General features: G+C 45.6%; 1 protein-coding gene across 1 annotated transcript; it reads left to right on the plus strand.

Annotated features, from left to right (window-relative positions):
• EPS8L1 (EPS8 like 1) lies at positions 1–24447 on the plus strand. Its single transcript, XM_044447867.1, has 18 exons — positions 1–38; positions 1229–1390; positions 1529–1678; positions 1875–1957; positions 4454–4566; positions 5227–5279; positions 6102–6228; positions 7011–7099; positions 7429–7503; positions 8043–8191; positions 9221–9362; positions 9764–9792; positions 19984–20080; positions 20489–20665; positions 21814–21913; positions 22952–23123; positions 23686–23818; positions 24031–24447. The coding sequence occupies exons 2-18, from the start codon at positions 1304–1306 to the stop codon at positions 24103–24105; spliced, it is 1851 nt and encodes a 616-aa protein (XP_044303802.1). The 5' UTR covers positions 1–38; positions 1229–1303; the 3' UTR covers positions 24106–24447.
• The last annotated feature ends 673 nt before the right edge of the window (positions 24448–25120 follow it).

A 25120-nucleotide genomic window follows, 5' to 3' on the forward strand; every position in this document is an offset into this window, starting at 1 on the left:
GCGTCATCCTGGCAGATGTTTCTCAGTATGCTGTTCATGTAGGTTTTTCTGTAACGTTCGGTTTGGGATATGCTAAAGCAGGGACAAGAACTTGAGGCTTGTGTGGTTAACAAGTTAAGGGTAGGGAGGACGGTGACATCTTGTATTTGGGGAAATGGTTGGCTCCTACATGCCTGGTTTGACTCCAGAGATATTTTGCAGGGACACCTGAATGCCTGACATGGAAACTCTGCCTGGGTTCACATGTCACCAGAACATTCAAAAATATGCAGAAAACACCTTGCATTTGAAAAGAAAACAGCAAAGCTTGCCTGCTGGTTGATTTGAGTCAGAAACCTTGTGAGCTCAAGGTTTGCTGATTCGCTCCCCTCTCGCTGCCTGCACACCACCTGCAGGCGAATCTGCAACCCCCCCTTGAGTGTTGATCCACCCTTGCGGGCCAGTGTTATACTGCACCCTTTCAGTTTATGCCAAATGCACAGCTGGACCTCTCAGGACGCAATCTAATGCATCTTTAATCAGGAAAAAAGTTCTACAACAACAGCAGCACTGCCCAGCCACCATGGGAGTCATCGGTCTCTTTTCTGACTAAATATGCACAGCATAGTGCTCTTACTTTTAAAGGATCAGAGAAAAGGTTGGACTCCTCTCCTCTCCTCTCCTCTCCCCTCCCCTCCCTTTTAGATTGCCCTTCAGTAAATCTATCAAGGTAGCCTACAAGAAAAGAGTAAAAACATCAATATAGAATTAGAAAAACTAATAAGGACAAGATGAGTGGCTGAACCCTAATCATCCAGTTCACGTGCCATACTGGGTGCCTGGAACAAAGGAAGACAAGGCCTCTACCTTCAACGGGGCCAAGCAAGCTTCCCTGGGGAGGCCTTGGAGTGCTGCAGCTGCAGGGATACCACTAATGTCAGCTGTTAGATCCTGCCTGTTATTTGCACGCTTGATTCATTCACTCTCTCACGCATGCCGGCACCCACACTACTTTTCTGTGAGACTGGGTCAGTAGTGATGGGCAGGCTGTCTTGCAAGGAAGCTTGTCCATCCTAGCTGATGTTCTCATTCGGTACTCCCAGTAAGCTTCTGAGGTTCTGCACAACAGTTTGAAAGCCGGGGAAATTAAAAATGTCTTAATAAATAAATAATAAATAAATAAACTAGAAAAGAACATTGGTACTGCACAATGCATGTGTCCATGATCTCTTGCTTTTGTGTCCAACAGCACCTGGTAACCTTCTCCATTGGGGAAGAGGATGACCTGGCATCTGTGGAGGATGCCACCAGGAAACTGTCCATCATGGATGCCCAAGGGAAGATCTGGGTTCAGGAGATGTTGCTTCAGGTCAATGGGTCAGCCATTAAACTCTTTGACATAGACTCAAAGGTAGAGCATCCGTCTTTGGGTGATTTATGGGGATAAGGAGGGGGTTGGGTGGAGCCCACTATCCCAAAACCTCTTCCTTAATTTGGGAGCCATACGGGCTACCTGGACTGATATTTGGTGACTTTTATCCCCCTTTAGGAGGAGCTGGAGAACTATGGATTGGCTGCTGTGGCTCGTTGTGAGGCTGTTAGGCCTGAGTCCCGTTCCCGGCCTTTGCTTCTGCTTGTGTGCCAGGAGCCCCATCAGCTCAAACCTGATGTCCACTTCTTTGAGTGTGACCACGCTGGGGTAAGGAAAGTGGATGCTGTGGATCCATTAAGAAAGTTTGGAAAATGACCTATGAAGGAAATGGCCATCATGTTCAGTCCTTTGCCAGCTGCAGGAAACTTCTTGAAAGCATTTCATCAGGAGGAGGTGGAAGGGGGACGTCCTATCCACCCTTGCTGAGCTTTTGACCCTTTCTCCTTTCTGTTCTACTTCCCAGGCAGAACTCATCCAGCAGGACATCAACAGTGCTCTGCTGGACTTCAAGTCGGGGGGAAATGCCCAGCGGAAGGACGCGCTCAGGTAAGTGCAAATCCATACACCTGTGGAGCCAAAAGGATGGGAAAAGGAAAGTGAAAGTATACAAGGATCAAAGTACACATCATGCAGAAACAGCACGTACATCTTGATGGTTGTTTTATCAAGGAACAACAGCTATAAGGAAGGCTAATTTTTCAGGGGGAAGAGTGTGGGGAGACTTCACTCAGGGGCAAAGCAGCTGCACTGGCATCTCCAAGCAGGGCTGGGAGATCTCCAGCCTGGGACCCTAAAGGGCAGCAGCTGCTGCCTGTCAGTGTTGGCAAAACTGGACTGGCTGGACCAAGGTCTGGTTCACAGAAAGTGTTTCCTTTTCCCTGCCTTGTATTTTTCAGAGCACATGTGTTGCTCCAGCTGCTTTTCTTCCTGGAGGCTTCCCCATGCATCTTGGCCCTTTGAAGTGGGGAAATGTGCTTGGATGGGGCAGATGTAATTATGTATTCATTCATTCATTCATTCATTCATTCATTCATTCATTTCAAAGATTTCTTAGCAACCTGTCTAGAGGCCCTGCCAATAGAATGCATGTAACAGATACTATATTAAAAGCAATAAACACAATGAAATGGTACGTACTCTGTGAAAACAGCAGTAAAACCAAATGAAAACAGCAACAAACAACACTCTTTTTGGGAGAAGGTCAGAACAAAGTAATGTCTTCAAGGCCCTTTTTTAAAATCCTGCAGTAATGGAGCAATTGTAACAGAAAGCAGCAGGCAAGGACAGGGTGGAGGATCCGTGCCTTTTCTCTGCTTAAAACTGTGCCTGCTCATGGCAATTTATAGGAGACAAATGGCAAAAGCCCAGACAACACAAGTCTGGCTTTGTGGCTGGGAGTTTCATCCTCTGCCTTGAACAGCAGGTTGGCGTGCAAATGTTAAACCAAGATGATGACGAATGTCTCCTTTTCTCCATGCAAGGATATACTCTGCCTGCTTGGCAGGCTGCAGTGAAAGGCATGGCCTGTTGAAAAACACTTGCATCCCCTGGGATTATGAGAATCAGGTTTCCTGTGTTGTCTGAACAGGTGGTATGGCCAGAAGGGGCTATAGAGATCCAGAACAGGACAGGATGGAGGTGGCATTATCTAACACAGTGGTGGCAAACCTATGGCATGCGTGCCACAGCAGGCACACAGAGCCCTCTCAGTCGGCGCATGGGCCAAGTCGCCCCAGCATCACCCCAGCAGCCGAGCATCGGATATCAGTGCACACAGGGGCCAGGCGCATTCTCGGAAAGGAGTGGTGGCACCAGGCAATAACGTCATGAGCCACAACTCATTAGCCATGACTCATCCGACCTTTTGCATGGCCGGTCAGTGCACTCCCAAGGAGATATATATATTTGCTTGGACTGGCTGTGAGTTGTTTTTTCTAAACTAAAACCTCAGTTTTCAGGTTTTATTGCAGTGTTGGCACTTTGGAATAAATAAGTGGGTTTTGGGTTGCAGTTTGCGCACTCGGTCTCAAAACAGTTTGCCAACACTGGGTTAGAGTTAGAAAAACGTGGTGTCCTGGCATGGTTTTGGTGGTTGGAATGTGTTTAGAATGGGCAGAAATGATGAGCTGTGCAGAAAAAGCTACTCAAGGAGGGCTTTTTCAAAATTGCCCCTTTCAATGGTATTTAACTCCTATATTAGGGTTAGGGGTGTACAGCAGGGTAGGGTTAGGGTTAGAAAAACTAGGAGTCCTGGCATAATTTTGATGGCTGGAATGTGTTCAGAATGGGCAGAAATGATGAGCTGTGCAGAAAAATCTACTGAAGGAAAGCATTTCTAAAATCGCCTCTTTTCAATGGAACTTTAGCCCTGTATTAGGGTTAGGGGTGTGCACCAGGGTAGGGTTAGGGTTAGCAAAACGAGATGTCCTGGCCTGATTTTGATGGTTGGAATGTGTTCAGAATGGGCAGAAATGATGAGCTGTGCAGAAAAGGCTACTCAAGGAAGGCTTCTTCAAAATCGCCCTCCTTTCAAGGGAACTTTGGCCCTGTATCAGGGTTAGGGGAGCGCCCCAGGGCAGGGATAGGCCAGTGGTGGTGAAGCTTTGGCACACTTGCCACAGCGGACACACGGAGCTCCCCCTGTCGTCCTGCGACCCCTGTCACCCTAGCAGCTCCCCATCAGTTGAGCATCGGATAACAGCGCACATAGGGGCATGCGCGTGTTCGTAAAGGCGTAGTGGCGCCAGGCGATGACGTCATGAGCTGCTTCTCATTAGCCACGACTCATCAGAGCTTTCGCACGCCCAGTCCGTGCGCTGCCAAGGTTATATATATAGTTTCTTGGACTGGCTGTGAGGTGTTTTTTCTAAACTAAACCTCAGTTTTCAGGTTTTATTGCAGTGTTGGCACTTTGCAATAAATAAGTGGGATTTGGGTTGCAGTTTGCACACTCGATCTCTAAAAGATTCGCCATCCCTGATCTAACAAGCTGAGATTCCTCCCCTTTTTATTGCAACCCTTTGCTTTGCCTTTCTTCTACAGAGCTGCCCAAAGTTGTCTCAGAGATCAGGCAGGAAAGGCTGAGGAGGCCCCCCCTGCAGCCCAGCAGGTGCCTTCCAGGATCAAGATCATCGCACCCGAGCAAAAAGATGATGGTGAGAACCTAAAAGCCCTGACCCTCCACATAACCTACTGCAGCGCAATGCACACTGCTCTGCAGCAGCATGTTTGAAGGGGGCCAAGGGTCACTGGAAGAGCACATCCTTTGTGTGTGGGATGTGGTATTTTTCTTTTCCTTCTTGGAACAGTTCCACACCACAGGCATGCCTGCCCAAGTCTTTTCCTGGTCTCTTCGTATAAAACAAAAGGCATCATTACTCCAGTAGGCTAAAGGGGAGAAGAAGTGAAAGGAATTCATTAGAAGCCAGGGCTGCATTTTCTTTTCTTGCCTGTGGTGCTATTAAAGGAAAAGAATGAGTTCAGACAACATTCAGTGGTAGAGTTTGGGTTGGGTGTGGGTTGTTACTGAAACATGAGTTATTGGGTTCTGCCCAGCTGCACTGACAAACCGTGGTTTGTTGACCACAAGCAACGCATGAAGACAGTCCGTGTTTTGTTGCTGGGTTTTGGACTGAGGACAGTTCCCCATGCTTTGTTATGCTGGCTGGGTTCAGACACACGCGAACCCACATTTCAACCAAAGCCAACAAATCACACTCAGCATGCGCATTTGTTACGTGAACCAGGCAGTCAGATAGTCTCTGGGCTGCAGCCTGGTGATGCCACGATACACTTGGGATTCTTTCTCCTTCCAGACGTCTTGGCCAGTGAGTCTAAACTGACCTTTCTTCGTGCAGAGCGTGATGTGGTGAGTTATCTGGAAAGTCGTGCTAAAACATGAATGGACTTTTAAGTTAGAAACATAGAAGCAGAGCGAGTCAGAAGGGGCCTCCCGGGCCATCTGGTCTAACCAGCCGGCTCCGCTCACGACATGCCCACCATGTGCATGTACAGCCTTTCCTTGAACACCCGCACCGATGGGGCCTCAACGACCTCTCGTGGAAACGCACTCCACACCCTTGGGGTCCTGACTGTCAGGAAGTGCTTCCACAAGTCTCCTTCCAGCAGGTCAACAGGACATGGGCTCTGTAGCTGAGTGGGCGTTTGTGGATCTTTTACCCCTGGGGTTTTTCTTCCCCTTCCCATTGCCCTCATTCAGAGAGCAAAGGACCAGCATGGCCAGCTGTGGTGCTCCCAGCACAGAGCGCTTGTTGCTGCAGGAGAACCACACCCCTTGGCCTCCCTTTTGCTGCTCACTCAAAATTCTTTGTTTCCTGTCCTTGCTGATTTTGTCAGGCATGCTGGCAGGAATAAACAACTGAAACTAATAACGATACACTGAGCATGTGCAGAGGGCCTTTCCTTAGTCTCCACTTATCCCTCCTCCCCTCTTCTCACCCAAAGATTGAGGTTAGGGGAAAAGATCTCCTGCACAACCAAGTGTGCATTCCAGTATCTCTAGATTTAGAAATCCCATACCCTTTTCTCTAGGGTGCACCCCACTGATCTCAGTGAGGGTTACTTCTGAGTAGACACATAGGATTGCACTTGTAGACCCGCTGCAGTTCTCACATGAGTGGCTCCTTGTTGAATGCAGAAGCCTCCTTTTGTCTCTCTCCCCATCTGACAGGAACTGTTGAACCGGGTTTTTGATGATGTGGAAGCCTTTGTGGGGAAGCTGCAGAAATCCGCCGAAGCTTTCCGTGTGCTGCAGCACCGCCAGCGCTCTGCAAAGAGACGTCGTCGAGAGCCAGGCGGTGAGACATAGGTGGTGGTCCCACTCCAGCCTCTTTTGCTCCCTATCATGCTGGCTAAATTAGAAGCCACATTAAATATGGAGAGTCCAACTGACCCTCACATGGCTTTTAATATATTTTTTAATGAAGTCACTTTCAAATAAACAGGTGAGGTTCTGGTCTGGATTGGGAACATCAGACATTGGCAGGGGTGGTGTAGACATTCTCCAGCAGATCCTTTTTCTGCCTGAATCCCGCCCCCCCCCCCCACAGGTTAAGAGGGAACATTCAGCCTCCCCCTCTTTTTTAGAGCCTGCAGGCATGTGGAGGGGCACATTTAGAGAAGGAAAGTAGCTGGGTGGGAAAGTTTAAACATCCTCCCATAGTGGTCCTAATCCAGATCAAGGTCTGCATATTTACCTCAGTGTAAAAAAAAGGGAAGGATCTGTTGCATGCAATGCATTTAGCATAGCACTTGGTTTAGCTCTGAGATACCCCAGGTAACTTTCAAAGATTCCAGCATGGGGAGCAGAAATCCAGCAGATTTTCTCCTGGCCTTGAAAGACTTGCTGATCAGGTGGGCCTCAATTCGAATCTCTTCACAACTAGGCTTCCTGTATGGACATGGGGTGCAGCAGGCTGCCCTGCTGAAGAAACCTGCTCAGCCTCCAGAAACAGGATTGCCACGAGCCAGAAGGGATTCTGGACTGGGAAGTGGAAGTTCAGCAGGCTGTAGCAGCAGCCTGAATTGCAGTACAAAATTAACCTCCACCAACTTCCACTTCTCTTCCCCATATCCACAGAGGGGCTCCTGACAATCCGAGCTCGACCCCCTTCCCAGGAGGAGTTTGAGGATACTCTGGCAAAGATTAAATACTCCTTCAGCCTTTTGGTGAGTGTCGAGTGCATATTTCTCTCCTAAAAGGCAGGGCGTCTGCCTGGCTCATGCTAAAATCTTCAGTATTATTGATACTATTATTACACTGCATTTATATCCCCATTTTGTCCTGCTTTTGAGGAACCCAAGGAAGCTCACATAGCTCTATTTAATCCTCACAACAACTCTGTGAGGTTGGTTGGGCTGGGAGTGAGTGACTGGTCCAGAGTGACCCAGTGAGCCTCATGGCTGAGGAGGGCCTGGAACGCAGATCTCTCTAGAATCCAGTTCCGTCATCTCAGCACCGTGTCCCACTGGCTTTCATTTTTGTTCCCACCACGCAGGCAAGACTGAAGTCTAACATCACAAACCCTACTTCAGAGGAGCTGATACATTTCCTCTTCCGTCCCTTGAAGATGGTAAGTGGTGGGCCTGAGAGGCAGTGGGGGGAGCTACTGGGCGGCTGACAAGCAGAAAAGCCGGCCCTCTAGAACTGGTCCACAGAACACGGGCAGAGCTGCAGAATGACACAAAGCAGGGTTTGGCTGGCTATTCCATCTCGGTGGCTGATGTGGGACTGAAACCTATGAAAACAAGACCTCTTTGCTCATAGAAAAGTAATGCACCAAGGGAAAGCTGGCCTGGAACATTTCTTCCTGATACACTCGATTTCTCTGAGCAAGGAGTCTTCATTTTCATGGGGTCCATTCAGTTGTATGATCCCCTCTTCCTTGCAGTTTGGAATGGTAATCCACAGAAAGCCTGCACTGATTGTACCGCACATGGAGAAGGCTACTTCCAGACGAGATTTCTTCCCATGCGGTTTTGGTGCTTCATTTATGGAATTTTATGCAGGCGTTAGATGTCAGTTTGTAGCCGAGTGAGAACGGAACTAGCATTGGGCACCTGCTTTGAGAGTCCTGCACTTCTGGGTCCTCATTCTGGCCTCCCCTTTCAGATCGTGGAGAGTTCTGGAGGCCCTGCATTTGCCTCTGAAATACGCAGCCCCCTGCTGACCCTGGAGGCAGTGACCCTGATGCGTGGCTGCCTGGGGGAAGGGGAAACCGAGCTGTGGCATTCGCTGGGCAAAAACTGGACCAGGCCAAGGTAAGAGAAAGGGGTGAGCCACCCATGCAGCCTTCAGCTTATCTATTCCCTTTCTCCAAAGTAGGATGATGGTGCATGTTTAAAAAAAAAAAAAATCCAATTGCCACGTGCTGGAACTAAGGTTGGTTCATTTACATTTTTCTCCTCTTCCTCTCATCCAAATTTTATTTTATTTACTTTTATTTTATTTTATTTTTATACCTCCCAATAGCTGAAGCTTTCTGGGTAATTCACAACAGTTAAAATAGAGCAACAGGATAAAACATAATTTAAAGTTTAAAACCGTAGTAACAAAGTACAAAACCAGCAACAGTGGAAAGATATAAAAATATAAGAAATTAAAAAGCAATTAAACGTGGAAGGACTAAAATGTCTCTGAGAATAAAACGATCTTCACCTGGTACTGAGAGGACCACAGTTCCAGCCCCAGGTGACCCTCTCTCAGAAGGGCATCCCATAACTGGAGAGCCACTTTGGATAAGACCCTCTCCTTAGGAGACGCCTTCCTCATTTTATTTAGTAGGTGTACACAGAGGTAGATCTCTGAAGATGATCTAAAGGACCAGGCAGAGGTACATGGGAGAAGATGATTCTTGAGTAAATTTGTAGTCCTTTTCTCGGTCTCTGAGCATTCTCTCTACCTTGCCCTCTTGACACCATTGGCTGTTCTATCAAGCTGCCATGGCTTTTCTGGCTTCCAAGGTCTGAAATGAGCTGTTGTCAGAGTTGCTTGGTGACTGGGGCCCAAGAGATAAGAGGTCACTGGAAAACTTGGAATTTGAATTCCAAGCTCTTCTGTCTACTATTCATGAATTGAACCAAGAATCATTTCTGGTAGTTCATGGTGGGCTTGAAGTTGATAAGTTGAGTGGTTTGGGCAACTTTAATCAGAAAGAGAATGGAAACACTCGCTATTGGAGTACATGATTGAAGATTTTGTGATCTGAACAATTTATTCCCAAATGCATGATTGTCTTCCATTCATTTCTCACTTTCTCTCCATTATTTGTCCTTCTGCACCCATCCAAGAGTGGACTTTCCCGCAGATTATGCAGCTCCGTACACACCAACTTTCTGGAGTGGTTGGAAGCCCCCATCCCTGGACCCTTCTGGACAGCCCTGGGAAGATCCGGTGGAGGTGCAACACCGCCATGAAGCACTCCGTGCTCAGGTGAGTGATGAGGTAGGAAGCAGGTGAGACAAACCAATACAGGTCCCACATCTAGGGCAATGGGATAGATGCAAAATGTTCTGTTATTACTCAGGAAAGAACAGAAAAGTGGGTTCTCCTCACATCTAGTAAGGGATACGGCTTGCCTGAACAGTACGTCTTGATGTACTTTTGACCAAGGGCCCATCATGGTTCATTTTGGTCTTCCTAAGGCTGAATTTTAAAGCAGCTTGTTTCTTCCTTGTAGAGAAGGGAAGGTGATATGAATCTGGTGAAACCAAGTTTGTAAGCCACCTTGACTTCTTTGTAGGAGGAGAAAAGGCAGGATATAAATGTGGTGAAGGTAGAGGTGGAGATGATATAACAGGGTTCTGAAAGTTTCCTGTTTTTCTCTTCCTCAGCAATCAGCTCCTACAATTGCAGCCAATGGGTAAGTCCTTCTCAAACCTGGGGCAACTGGAGTATTATTTGGGAAAGGGCTGGATCTGGGAAGTCTTGGAAGATGACTGGGCCTTGGAAGACAGGTTGGAAATTAGGATGTGAGGGAACAGGACAAGATTTTGAAGGGCCAGGATAGAACTGGAAACACTGGGGAATGATGGAGTCCATTATTTTCAGGCAGAGGAAGATTCCCCAGAAATGTGATAGGTGTTGTCTGTCTCCTGCATTATTGTTCCAGGAGCCACCGTCCATATAAGGCAGGTGACCTTTGCTTGCACACACACACACACACACACATACTGTATATATAGTCATATAAATGAATTGGAATATTAATAATTCCAGCCCCATGTTATCTGTTTTGTGAGTGTGGCTCCTCAGAGTTGCAGGCAGAAAAGGCCTTCCTGACCCTTCCGTATCAAATCCTTTTGGATGGAGGCAGCCCTGGCTGAGCCAGGAACTTCCTGCCTACAGAGAAGCGTCCAGTAGCTGAGCAGAGACTGCCCTTCCATGTAAGACGGAGGCTCCTGCTCTGGCTTCCGGCATGGCAGAAGGTGAGACTTGAACCCATCACTCTATGGGGACAAGCAGAAGGCAAAATCATCTTGGCTAACCCCCTGCTTCATAAAGCGCAGCCTGATTTATGCAGGGTTCCCAATCCAGGTACAGCTTCAGTGGGCTCTGAGGCCACGGGGTTTGAGAGAGGGAGGCAACAAGGGATTACAATGACTTGGGGGCTGCAGTGCTGAAGGGCTTGCAATAGGAACCGTGCAAGAGGGGATGTGGTCACAGGCATTGGACGTTTTCTTCTAGCAGGGAGAAATCATGGGATATGATTACAGGAAGCTTAGATCAAATCGACGTTCTCTTTCCCCCCACCCCTCTCCTTCTCTCTTTTTGCTTTTGCTTTTTCTGCTTCTCTTTGTCTGTCTGCACTGGGAGTAGCTGGGTGCGGTGGTGAGAGGGGAGAGGGGTGTAGGAGTTAGAGCAGGAGGTGGTGGTGGGGTTGAGTGGCCCGGACTTAGCTGCAAGGAGGTGGTGGCTTGTGTAAGTCAGCAGCTACAGGTTGCTGTGGAATGTAGGAAAATGTGATTAAGCATTGAGGGTAGGTGCTTAGCAGGTACCTATGCTGGGGAGGGGTGGGGGGGACCTTCTGGCATTTGCAGTTTGGAATCTGCCCTGCCACTGTCATTGAAGGCCTTGAGCACAATGGCTACAGAATTCCACATCATATTTTATAAATATATTCATATTTCATCTGCTTTTACAAATTATATTCTTAAGGCACAATGCTTTGTATGTTTATATGCAGAGTAATAATGATAACAACAGATAGAAAATGGACATGCAATTCAAAAAGGTGCTAGCTGGAAAATAGTGGGAATTGTAGGATTTCCCCCCATCTATGCATACATGGGATCGTATCGTTAGTCCTTTCCACTGTTGGAGGAATACTTTTTTAAAATAGGCTCTCTATTGTTGTAGATTTATACTGCCATTGAAATGTGTAGATTCAGGCCAAGTAGCCAAGGAGAGACTTTCCGACAGCTTCTGAGCGTACCTGGTTCACTTCCTGCTCAATTGCTTCTCCAAACACAGCGCTTCCCAGTGCCTTAGGAGCTTTAATCTTGGACAAGATCAAAAGGAACTACAGACTGAAATTAAATAATCTGATATCCCTTCCCCAAACCAACTGATTTGCATTCAATCTGTTCGATAGCACTTTTCTGTTAGGCAGTTTTGTCCCCTCCACTCTGGTCATATGGGTCAGGCTGAGAAGACACTGTGAGCATAACTTTAAATATCCTAAGATCTCCGGAATAAACCTGGAAATTGCAATTTGATGTACATTGTGTTTGGCTTGGGTGGTCCGCTCAGCCAGACCATAGTTATGCCATCTGAGCTGGGTCCAAGGGACAGAAACCTCCCCTTTGCAATCAGCTGCAGGTCTCTGCTTAAGTGGAAGTCTGGGCCGCATGCTGCTGGCATTGCAACACTGAGGTCATCTCGAAGGCTGCTGCCACCACTTAATAAAACAATGGATTCCCAAATGGTCCAGCTACCTGAGCAATGGGAATCCCCCAGACTCCACCTCAGAGCTGGGGATGAGCCAGTACCAGACAGTCAGCAGACACACAAACCAACAGACCCTCTGATATCTCCACCCAGGCAAGGGGAGGGGGACCAGAGGAGGCCTGCCCCACTGAGAAAGACCAGGGGGAGTTTCCTTTTCCGGCACGAGTGTCAGGAGCTTGGGGAGAGATTTCTCGGGGTGCCCAGGTAAGCTTTTTCCCCACCCAAAGGGAGGAAGACCTGATATAGGCACCAGGAGAACTTTGCCACAGGGGTGCCAGGTCTTCAAGGAACCAGACTGACTGCTCAGTGCACAGCTACTAGCCAACTGGTCCCTTTTCTTTGTCCTTTGCACAGATTTGCTATTTAAAATGCTTATTGCTTTGTACCCCAAAGCTGACCGACTTTTATCCCACTCTGTACTATTTCCCTGAATCCTTAATAAATATTTTACCCTGTTTTCACCAAAACCCAGACTGTGTGCTTTGGGGGTGAAAGGGAAGAGGCTCATAAGAGGTGCTCCACATTTTGGGGTCATGTGACCTGTGGGCAAGTCACATGCTGGGTACAACCTGCAACTAGCTGTGCTCTTCCAGGGACACAGGTGGGCTGCAGAGGAGCCATCGCCAAGGGATAGAGAGCGCTTGGAGACTGGGAGATTTGGGCTTGTGTTCCTCTCGGTGGGTGCAGCTGGTGCGAGTGGGCCCTGCTGCCCCAGACCATGCAAGCTCAGATGGGGTTGCCTGCAGGTGCCCCGTCTCCAAAGATTCAGGAGAATTCTTCTTTTTAAAATAAGTTTTATTTGAGATTATCCTAAAAAACCAAAAGCAAACTACAAACAACATCCAACATCAAAAACATCGAGCCCACTGGGTCAGCCCCCACACCCTTCTTTTCCCATTTATGATAACTTAAAAAACATATTTAAATCTAGGCCAAGTCCTGTTTCTCTATCCAATAACAAAAAAAGTCCCAAGTTTGATAGAAGTAGATTCAGGAGAATTCTCAGTGCTCCCCAAAACTCGGGCTTCAGCATTCCCTGGGGGAAAGGAATGATTCTTAACTCATTTTCAACATTTAAAATCTGTAGCATAGATATGCATATGAAGATGTACTCATGATTTCAGAATTATTAAGCCAACAAAATGCAATTGCCAGAAACCCTAAGCTAACCCTAATCCAGGCTAGCTCAATAGAAAAAGGGTTGTCTCCTTTACCAGACTCACACGCTCCCCAAATATGAGGAAGTGACTGACCACTGATGAATACTGTGTCAGGAAGGGAACAGATTCTCACATAGTTCTTAAATTGAAACCAGATACCTCTTTTCCAGCTGAACCAGAAATTCTGGATTCGAAGCAAGCTTGTCCGAATGCAGAAAGCAAAGCTAGACCAAGGTCCCAACGGGTCAGTGAAATAGTCTGGGCTAGTAACCTCTTCCCTTTTCATTAGTTAGAGTGGGTTTCTTCAAGTATTTATGAAGTGATGTTTACAGAGAGAAGTCATCCAAATGTTCCAATAACGTGCGAAGATCATGGCTCTCCACTTCCTGCAAACCCTTCAGAAAATGGACTGAGCCACATCTAAGCTAAAAGTATAAACAAGCCTACATCTTGTGCTGTGGTGTTTCCAAAGGACCCCTGGGAATTGTCAGTCTGCAGAAGTGCACATTTTGTGTGCCAAGTGAGGGAATTGTGTAATCGCACATCGGTTGAAGGGCTGGCCTCCTCTTCCTTATATAGCTACCCTCGAAGCCACCTATTTTGCTGTGCTCCTTCCTATCCCAGCTGGTAGGGAGAATTCGCAGCTCAGAAGGGGGATGAGCTACAGCCAGGAAAGAGCAGATTCTCCTTTCCTGTGTGCATTTCCTACCCACTTCCAATTTTCACTGGAAGTCGGTGGGAAGCCTTCAGAACTGAGAGCACTGCTTAGAATGTTGGACTCGGACTCAGGTTCTAGTCCTGCTTGGGTGAGTTTGGGCTGGTCACTCACTCTCAGTCTAGCCTACTTTGCAGGGTTGTTGAGAGGATAAAATGGAGGAGGAGGAAGATGAAGTATGTCACCTTGGGTTCCTTGCAAGAGAGGAAAAAAGCCAGGACATGAAAGTAATCATAGAGGTAACAAATTCACCATCGGCAAATTTCTTATGTGCTGGGGCTGCTCTCACAAGAGCAGTGTAACATGCTGCCAGGTATTTCAGAAGCTCTAGAGCTGGAACATACGAGCACCCATGGGCCCACCTGTGCATACATTTCTAATTGCATGTGCCCCCCTTATCTACATTGAGCAGCTCATTCAGACAGGATTTATCCAAGTGCTTTCAAATGCTGCAAAATGTTGTGCTGAACCACCCCATTAAACCTAGTACTGCCCTGTTTCTATAATTGCTCTTCCCCATGTATTGCAGTCTCCCTAGGATGGGAGTGCCAAGCATCAGGTCTGCAGGTTAAATCCCGCCCTCCTCAGAAAGGCACATCCTTTCCCCAAACCAGCAATCTTTTGAGGGTAGGGTTGGGACGAGCCCCAGAGGAGCCCGTCCTTCTAGTATTCACGGACCTCCTCTCGTGCTCAGCCCAGTCTTGCAAATGAGCTGAGCCAAGAGGAGGTCTGTAAGGGCTTGCAGAACAAAGTTTGCACAACCTTTTTGCACATCAGATGCAGCAGCACCAAGGCTGTGGCAGGTGGCGCAGGAGGGGGAAGCTGCTTGCACAAGAATTGCACGGGGTTCCGTTCTTAGCATGCCCCGCGTGACCAACCTCCTTCCCCATCAGGTGCAGCAGCCAATGCAGGTGCAGGAGAGGGATGCTGCTAGCTGTTGCACAAGCCTCCACAGGGCTGCTTGCGGCATGCCTCTTTCACGCCGCATGTAGCAGTGGCCATGTTGCTGCAGGCGGCTCAGGTGAGCAATGGGAACTAAGACTGAGGACTGCTGCAAAGCAGGCCAGAGTTTGGGGGAGCTGAGCTCAGGGAATCCTGTGAATTTCCACCCCCAAATGTAGATTCTTCCTACACCCTATTCAGTGGCTTCCTGGCTTTTGTGCCCCTTTATCCCCATCCTAAAGGGCTGCAAGTTCTCTTCTAAGGCTTAGTTACTGTCCCAAAGGGCTTTAAGACACAACATGCTGTGGGGGGTATATTGAGGCCCACTTCCTGTGTCTCCAGATCCACCCACCACTGGAATACAGCTCCTTCATCAGCTTCTCTGACACAGAAAGTAGCTGCGAGAGGTTCTGCATCGATGTGCTAGGGAATATGCAAAAGAAGGAGAATGGTAGTAATGAGCCAAATTAGGTGGCTGGAAGTCACAGCTCCAGAAGGTTTCCAAGAGGCTACTGCAAGGCAAACAGTTTGTCCTCTGAGGGAGGATTGTTCAAGCGCCAACTCCTTTTTGAAAGAGAATGGAACTGCTGGAGCCTGCACTGTTTAGTTTTGTGCCAGTACCATGGCAGCAGGGCCCACAGTGCCCGTTATTGTGCAGAAGCAGCGCCAAGGGGAATTCCAAAATTGTCCTTACAGGACCTCACTGATCGTGAAGTCCGTGTTGGTGGGTGTTCAGGGGCCAGAACAGATGTCAGGTGTGTCCTCCTCACAAGTAGGCCCCCAGTGCAATAAACTATTTGCCCTGCACGTTAATAGGGATGCAGCTGCAGAGAAAAGCACACTCTGGTAATGGCCAGACATTATAAACTTGTAACGTTGCAATTGTACAGCACTGAGTGAGTTCTTGAATGCAGAACAGCAGCGCTGCCAAAAGAACAAAACAAGCAACAGTCGGTCAAGAAGTCAGGGTGAACCATTTTTCCTTTAAAAAATTAAACCACGCAAACATAAATTTGAATATGAAATACGAATATGTCCATAGCAATATGAAGTGTATGTATGAAAATACAAGTTCCCATCAATTATATATGGACTTCAGCAAACGCAGATCAGACAGCCAAGTGAGGATTCTTTATTTTTAAATTTGTTTGCTGCCTGCTGACCCAGAAGGATTCTCTAGGCAGCTTACAGTAAAATACTAAAAAAATGCAACAATAAAGCTAGTTATATATAAAATCACACTAAAATGTTAATAATGAAATATCATAATTACACCACGTAAGCAGGATGACAGATGTCAGAATAAATGTCAAATTTCAAATCTGTTCTTAAAAGTATTCAGAGAAAAGAAAAGTTTTTGCCTGGCACCAAAATGAGTACAAGTTTGGCAATTTTTTCTGGGGAGCCTGTTCCATAATTGAGGGGCAGCCACCAAGAAGGCCCTTCTTCTATTTACCATCCCCTTTACCTCCTTAAGGTGTGGCTCCTTTAGAAGGACTTCCTGCCTAGATCTTAATAGACAGGTGGTATATATGGGAGCAGACAGTCCTTTAGGTAGCCAGGACTGTTTAGAGCATTAATGTCAAAAGGAGCACTTTAAATTGGGTCTAGGCTACAACTGACAAGCAGTGCAATTTATACAAAACTGGTGTTCTATGGGCCCGCCTGCCACCAACCATGTGGCCTGATTTTGGACCAATTTAATTTGCTGGACCTTTTTCAAAGGTTGCCCTGTGTAAAGAGCATTACAGTAATCTAATCTGGATGTTACCAGAAGGTGATATTCTCAGAGGTTGAAGTGGTGTAAAATGCTTAATCTGTTGGATTATGAGACATGAGCATTTATCTTTCCAGTTTAGCAATATCAGTTTGTTAGCTGTCAGGGGGTCTGGAGAATCCATTTACACTGACCATTTGAAACAGTAAATAATTTGAAAGGGTGTGTACATCAGCGAATATTAAAATTTGGTCCGGCACAACATTTATTTATTTAGTTATTTATTTATTATTTAGACTGTTTATATGCCACCCCTTATGCATAGCATCTCAGGACGGCTTACAATCATTACAAATTTATCCATATAATAACCTCTTCCTAAAAGGAAGCAACTACTGGGCATTGCCAAAGAATATGCCTACAAGAAGCATTCACCGTATGGCACTGCCAGCAATTAGACAAGTTAGACAATTCCTTCTAAAAGAGACATTGTGGTGCCCACTAGACATGAAGCCAACGTTCTTCATAAATAAGACAGAGCATCAGAGGTACTGATGTGACGAGTGCAGATGTCAAAGCAGCAATCCATTGATGAGATCACATGGAACAATCCAGTTCCCTCTTCCACACCTGCTTGAACCCTGCATTCACCAATACAAAGTATTTATGAGCATGACATAACCTCAGGTAACTTTGCCTGACCACTCTCAATAAGTCCTACGGAGACTCTGATGCTGTAAAAGTGGCCAGGCCAAACCTTGATAACAACAAATTCTGCGTTTGCAAGCATTGCCTTTCAGCCACATAGCTGGGAAGTCAAATTTGGCATGTAAGGTACAACAAAAGCTCACCATGGGCACCCCCTAGTTGAGCTAAAGTGAAATTGCTTTATGTACCCACATCTGCCACATTTTCTTAGCCATTTTTGGAATAAGGTCAATTTAGCATGAATAGATGGATCGATATGTAATTGACGTGACACATATGCCACAGAGTGGCAAAAGAATAAAACAACAGTGCCAGTGGCAGCTCAAGAGAGCAGGGTGAACTTTTGATCCTTGGATACCTGTAGGGATGCACAGGTTTGGCAGGAAGCTACGGAAACAAAAAGGAAGTCTAACCCTGCCTATAGGATAAGGCACAGAAGGAGAGAATCAAGAAAGATTGGTTTTCTATAAAGCCATACGAAATTAGCTAGAGCCTTTGGACCTAGGATACCTGGATTCTCTTGAAAGAACATGGAATTTGCCAAGATTAAATAACATACAGAAGAGTTCAGGAGGTAGTTATGAGTAACCCAAGTTTCATTCATTTCAAGGGGGTTACTCTAAGTAGGATTTTCATTGGATTTGACTCCCTAGGAATTGGAGTTCTTAGATATACTGGGAACATAGCAGGATCTGATGGGTTAGAGCAGTTAAGACTAGATTCCTGGAGGGGGATCCAGCTCTAGGGTGGGAGAGGTTGGATGCAAGTATTACAGGGGGCAAGCGGCAGGTGGCACAGGCCAGGTGCTTTGGTGATGGGCACAGAAGGGAAATATAACAGGATGAACACAAGAGGACAGCGGCTTAAAGAAAAATGGAGCCCAGAAGAGAGCCAAGAGGGGGACGCTAGGCAGCCAGCTAAGGTAGGATCGGGTCAGGGGGGACTGCATGGCTTTGATCCCCTCCTTCTCTATCTCCTGCCCTTCTCTCCAAAACAAAGAGGCAGGAAACTCTTCTTTGGCAGGAAATGGCATCTACTAGAGGAAAGAAGAAATCGGTGTGGGTGCCTGTCCCCTCCCAGTCATCTTTTGCCCTTCCTTCAGTATCACAGTTGTGTGTAATCATGAATTTGCTTCATGGTCTCCATTCAGCTAGGTGCTTTGCTGGCCACTTATGTTAGTACATGCTTAAAACCTGGCTAGCCCTGTCTCAGGATGTCCCCTTCTCATTCATTTATTATTTGTTTATTCAAAACTTTTATATGGCATCCCTTTATGCACAGCATCTCAGGACGGCTTACAATCATTAAAATCAAATATGTATTATTGTTTGAGATTGTTATAGTATAACATATAGCAAATAAAAATAAATTAAGTAAAATGTGACTGTACATTAAAATACTAACTTTTAAAATAATGGTTAAATAAAAAGAGTTTGACCTGGCACCGAGAAGAGTATAAGCTTAATTTATTTATTATGTTGGAAGCCGTCCCGAGGCTTATGCGAATGGGACGGCATACAGAAACTCCAAATAAATAAATAAATAAAAGTGGTCTAAAGCAAGAGCTGCCAAGCACTGATAGGATTTATGCTTGATTAATTGCCTGGTCCTTTTAGTTGATGATTCAATTTTCAGTGAACTAGCATATTGCTAAGCCTCAATATAGGTGCTCTCATGAGATATTGAAGGAAGAGTCAGATACTTACAATTTAATAAACAGAAGCAACTACTCTTTATTGGAAAGAGCACACTCACTCACTCATTTCCTACGCATTCCCTACTATACCAACATAACCAATTCAAAATGGCTGAAAGAAGGAACGCCACCATTCACATCCCCACTAGCTCTGCACCATTAAGCCTCTCAAGCTTTTAGCCAATTAACCAGTTTACAAAACTGGGGCTGTCACCCAGTTAAAGAAATCCTGAGCTGGTTTCCTTTTCACACTGGAATTGCTATACTTTATCTATTCACTTTTCTGTACTGATCGCTGAGCCTTTTTCCTCACCTGAATGTTTAAAATGTCGTTGCAATAACAGCTTGTCTTGTGTGGACAGGCAAAGCTGAATTGAGGCTTTTCAGGTACACTGCATTTTTATTTAGAAACTTCCTTCTTTCCTTGTACAGCACAACTGGGATATTATAAAAGAATTTCTTGGTAACTGGCCAGTTTCAATTTCTTGCAAGGAAATTAAATACTGATTTCTCTTTCTTTTGAAATTGTCCTCTTTTGCAATTAAAAATAAAAGAACATATTTCATTCTGCTTCCAATTAATTGTGGGAAAGCAAACCTAATTTAGAAACAACACTAGTTGATTACTTGCACAACCTGTTTAATTAATTATGCATACATTTTCAAATGAAACAGCTGTTCTAAAGAATAAAAACTTGGTTTTTAGACCAAATATACATGAATCATAGCAATGTCTTAAAGGAGGTGTTCTCCTTCTCTCACGTGGGAGGAAATGCTGCTTTTAATACAGCACTTGCCAATTGCAGTCCTTATATTAAGTTAGTTTGTTTTTTAAAATTAGCTTTAAATTAGCAGTCAATCAAAATGTTTTCATCTGATTTATCAATCCAGTTAACTAAAGTTGCAGCCCTAGATTAAATCATGTGGAGCTTACAGGGGTACATATAGGCCTCACAGATGCAGATGCAGGAGAAAGATTGGTTTGGAACAGTGATTGACAACAATGAAATTAAATTTAATCTAACTCCTGCAGCTTAAGTGGGGACCCTGGAGATGCAGATCTCCAACCAAAACCCAAACCTTTATCGATGAAGTAGAGAACCTTCAAATCAGAGTACTTTCCAACTATAATCCAAGGTACATTTTCTTCCCTCTGGCTTTTCAAAGACACAGGAACCCAGGAAGCAAGTCAGTGATCTGCACCCATGACTTCTCAGCTAGAAATGACAATGAATTATCTGTGCTTCAAGGAGACATTTTGGAGGTGAGTTTGCGTCCCCAGCCTTCTGCTCTGCTAACGATCATTCCCTCCCAGTCCAGGCAGTGTAGAAGGGAAGGCGATTTGAAGTTTGGGCAGTGCCACAGAAAACCCAACTGCACTGGGGAATCTGGACACTAGGGAATACACAATCGACTGTTCCCCTGAGTGAAGTCAGGCTCTCTTAAAATGTTGATACCTTCCCCCTTTCTAGGCTATGTATATGTGCCCTAGAAGACTAATATAAATATGCATGAGCTGGGCTATCTACTAAAAACATTATGAGCTAGTAACAACTGCAAAATTATTTGTGAGGCTGACAATTCTAGAGAGACAATTTGGCCTCTCATGACAATTCTAAGGAACATGGAAACTGGGTCAAGTTTTGTTTGTTTCATTTTTGTTTACAATTAGGTTCTGGATGACAGTAAGAAATGGTGGAAAGTTCAAAATCGCTATGGTCAAGTTGGTTACGTCCCTTACAATATCCTTACTCTTGTTATGCTTGGAGATCATCCTGGAGAGGATTCCAACACCCAGAAGCACAAGACAACTATAGAGATCAATGGAACCGGTCCTGTGAATGCCACGGTGAGGTGAACTTCAGTAGTTGGGGCTGCTTGCTTGCTTCATTTATAATTGTTAAAACGAGAGACCCCAAAACTGCATGCCGCTTTCTAATGAAATATCCAAAGAGCTTTAAAATGAAAATTCATTGCATAATAAAATAGGAAATAGCAATGAAAATAACATAGTCAGCAGCACTGATACAGAAAGCAGGCCAAAGTCAGGTAACAGAGTTGCATTTATTGGTGAATGATGTGGCACATGCATGTAATGGAGCATTACAAAGATAGATCATTCCATACATGCAACAATACTTCGGCAAGGGGCGAACAATACTTCGAGGCTTCGGCAAGGGGCGGCATAGAAATGTTTTAATAAATAAATAAATAAATAAATAAATACTGGGCGTGGGGGATAAAAATGGCCATTGTCTTCTTCCTCTGCTCATGGGCTCCCTGGAAGAAATCATCTGGCCACTGTTAGAAATGGGTTGCTGGACTAGATGGCGTTTTGGCTGATCCAGCAGCACAATGCGTATGTCCTTGTGACCCAGGGCCATGGAGTCCTGGCCAAACTCGGGAAACCATTAAGGGATGGGCAGAGTGTCACTTTAAAACATCAGATCTCTGTCTCCACCAGTGAAGGTTTTTCTTTAAAATTTAGAGGGCCTGGAAATGCAAAAACCTTACAAATTAAACGTAGCTTGTCAAAATGGCCCAAGCAAGCATAGAAGACACCACTGGTTTCAGGTCTGGTGCATTACAGCCCAGCCATCCTGGAAGATAGTGAGAGGCAGGGCCAGTTCGAGATATTTTGAGCATAGGTGAAGGACATGTTGGTTCCCCCCTTATTCCACATGCAGAAGCCACCTGGACTGAACTGGCACTTGCAGGTCACTTCAGCAAGGGCAACGGGACCGCATCCTTCATCACACTTGAGGGCAACACACACGCCTGGGGGAGAGAGGCCAGGCTGCCTTGCTTGCATAGCTCTGGTCTCCACTGCCTTCCCCACTGAGGCAGGTGCTTCACTGGTACAGCTGGCCATGGTGAGGAGTCAGTGGATGCCCTGGTGCTACAGGTGTAGCGCATTGCTTGGAACTTCCCCAAGCTGGAGATGGGCTCTTCAAGAGGACCACCTGCTCATTTTTCTTCCTTTGACCTTCTACTTAGAAAACTCCACCCCAGCCACCCCCGAAGACCAACGTTTTGTACGCAAATGGCAAAAAATGGGCTAGCGCTGAGGGGCTTAACATGAACCTAAGTGAGCGAGGTAAGTCTCTCTTTCCCTGCAGAACTAGAGCAGCAACTGGTTTTTTCTCATGATTTTGCCTGAGAATTGGTCTGTGTGATCTGGGAGAAAATTCAGCATGGAGCAGGGAATGTTGGAGTTGTCCTGATAAAAGTTATAAGTTCTATACTTTAGAATATAGAAAACTGCCTGTCCCCCCCCCCTGCTGCCCACCCACCAGCCATATGCAGGGTCTTTCCGTTCAGAGTCCTTCTGTGAGAAGAGGAGACAAGCCCCAGAACATGCAAATAGATACTATTTGCATATGTAATCTTGCTGGAGAACTCAAATTTGTCCTTCTGCCTGCTCTTGCATTGTCTTCCTGCAATGTCCTACCTCTGACTGTAAAAGGCAAACACTCCTGATTGTGTTATGTCACTCAGGATCTTGAGGCGTCATGATGTTTCTCCAGTGCTCTCAATGTTTCTGTGTTTTCCTTTCGTGCTTCATTCTTGCATATTGCTCATTCAGGGTCTCCCTCTCATGTGAACATGACTACTGTCCATAAAACACTCTAGGCATGCTCTGTTCTTTATAGCAGTCTAAGACTGCTACCCTTCAGTGCTGTTGCAGTTTAGGGATTTCTATTGTTGTAAATAAAAGGGTTGAGTGCTTGATTGTACGCTTCCAGTGAACCTGATCATTCATTCCAAGCAGTTCTGGAATCCTGACAAACACCTTAGCTGGTCTTTCAGACTCTTGTAGCAGCTCCATTAGGTGTTTGGGCCTCCCCAGGAAAGTTCCACATTTCTTTAATAAGTCCAAATTTCAGCACTAGAACAAAGTGCTTTGCATTATATTTTTTAAACAAAAGACTAGTTGATTGTACAAAGTTCAAAACAGTTTTATAATTGGCCTCCTATTCGTGTACTACAGGATACTCTGGGAAGGATGCCATTGCCATTTTGAGCTACATGTAGAGCTGTTGTGGGGGTGTAAGGTTAATTCATGGGCTGCCCCATGCAAATATTTCCAATTGAGTCACTGGTGCTATATGTGATGTCATTCCTGCCCGGGCAGAACGCTTCAGCACTGTCAATGAGGAGCTTGCCCAGAGACTGGCCAATGGGCTGAATAACCATAGTAAGACCCTTCATATCCAGCGTGCTGCAGACACCGATGTGCCTTTAGGATACGATTCAGATTCTGCTCAAGTCCGGACCTGGTTAGAAGCCAAAGGTTTCAGCCCGCTGTGAGTTGCTACCTCTGTTTGTCTTTGAGGGGACATATGGATTGGCAATGAAGTCTGAGCTTGTGTTTCTTAGTATCTACCAAACCTGCTTCCTGCCAGTCCCTTGCTGGCTGATCTTTGGATTCGTCCTGGGTGCAAACCAGTCATGAGAATCGCACATGTCAACCCGAGTTGGCCGGAATCTGGCCATTTTCTGACTGGCCACCATAGCGAGCAGCTGCTATTTTTCTGAACAGCTCAATAGCACAGAGCCTGTAATGTTTTGCCATTGCTGCTTCTTTAGCCACAAGTCCTTTTTCTACATTCCTGACCACAGCTAGCTAAATATGGAAAAGCAGTTGCCCAACTCTGGGATCCATGAGATGGCTAATCTGATTGGCCGCTATTTGCCAAATGTGACTTATAATGGGTGTTTCAGACATTTGTTCCTCTGCACAAATCTTCCACACAGTGTGCAAGTGTGACTTCAGTGATTGCACAGCTCCTTAATATTCAGAGTTTCATGCAAATGGCAGACATCCTTTTCTTTCCATTTGTCCACTCTTTCCACCCACCTTTGCAGGACTGCAAGTGCCTTTGGAGTTCTGAATGGAGCTCAGCTCTTCTCCCTGAACAAAGAGGAATTCAAAGCCGTCAGCTCAGAGGAAGGATCACGAGTCTACAGCCAAGTCGCCATCCAGAGAGCCCTGTTGGAGGTACCAGGAACCCTGAGGTCTCTGCTAAGGGTGGTGATGCACATTAAGAGTCCAGTGGGCTAACAGGCTGCTGCAAAAATTCAGATCTAGAGAAGCTTAATAGGGTTAAGGCAACCCCCAAAAATGTGACTTTAGCAAAACATGGGAGTTTTCTGAGAAGTGCTTGCTTGAAACCAGGATAATATCCGATCTTAATTTTAATTTTCTTCCAGGATTCTGGGAAAGTATCCGAACTAGAAGCAGTGATGAAGAAACAAAAAATGAAAGTGGAAGGATTGCCTGGATAAGAGATCTCTCTGTTATGATGTAGGGATGCCCTCTGGTGAAGCAATGTGGAACTGCAGGGTGACGGGCTCAGATGTCACACCAGCCTCCTCAAACTGGCCTATTCATAGCCACCAAAATTCACCTTGAATAGGAAGAGTTATCTGATCTTTTTGCTGTGGTTATTGCACACATTTTATGTTTCTGTACTCTTGCAAAGGGATTGTTCTCTCCAAATTCTATGCAAGATTAATCAAATCTCTCTGTAAAACATAGCTAGTGAGGAACAATTTTCTCTTGCTTAGGTACTCCACCCACTCCATCCCCACCCAAATGGGAAGAAAGGAAAAGTGGCATCCACCCTCCCCTTTACACTGCAGAATATTCATAATGCATTTATTTTATCTTCTCAATGCAGAATGAAACACTGTTTACCCTTTGGAGGACTGGACCTAAATCTTCTATATCTGGGACAACATGAAACCCGAAGTTTTAGTATCATCCATTTGGTTTTTAATTCTGCAGTTAAACTTAGGCATGGATATTTTTGCACCGAGTATTTTTCTTGAGCTTGCACTTTGTCTCAATTTTTAAAGTTATAAATCTGCCTTAAAATGTCATTGGATTGTGCACATGGATTTTGCATGAGGTTGCACTGCATCACAAGGGCTGTACTCACACTTCTGCCAGTACTTCCCAGGTGGAAGGTCCTCACTACTTTTAAGAAAGTGGTTTTCTTTTGCCTGGTTTTGCCACATATCCCTGAGTACAGCTAAAGAGAAGAGCTTTTGTGAAAGAGCTTTGCACAAAAATATTACAGGTAAGGAAGAATGTTTCCTTTTCTGGGTAACAGAACAAAGCAACAGGGAAACAAAGGGAAAAGCCATTTTACCCGATTGTGACCCCACCCTTAATACCGACTGTCTTGCCAACTGACACTTCCATGGATATGGTATAAGCCATGGTTGAAAAATACTTCACTGGGTCACCAGATGGCATTCTTTTGGAGGAAAACCACTTTATCACAAGTATTTCTGA

The sequence above is a fragment of the Varanus komodoensis genome, unplaced genomic scaffold, assembly GCF_004798865.1.
Source record: "Varanus komodoensis strain SLA01 unplaced genomic scaffold, ASM479886v1 scaffold53, whole genome shotgun sequence".
Classification (NCBI taxonomy): Eukaryota; Metazoa; Chordata; class Lepidosauria; order Squamata; family Varanidae; genus Varanus; species Varanus komodoensis.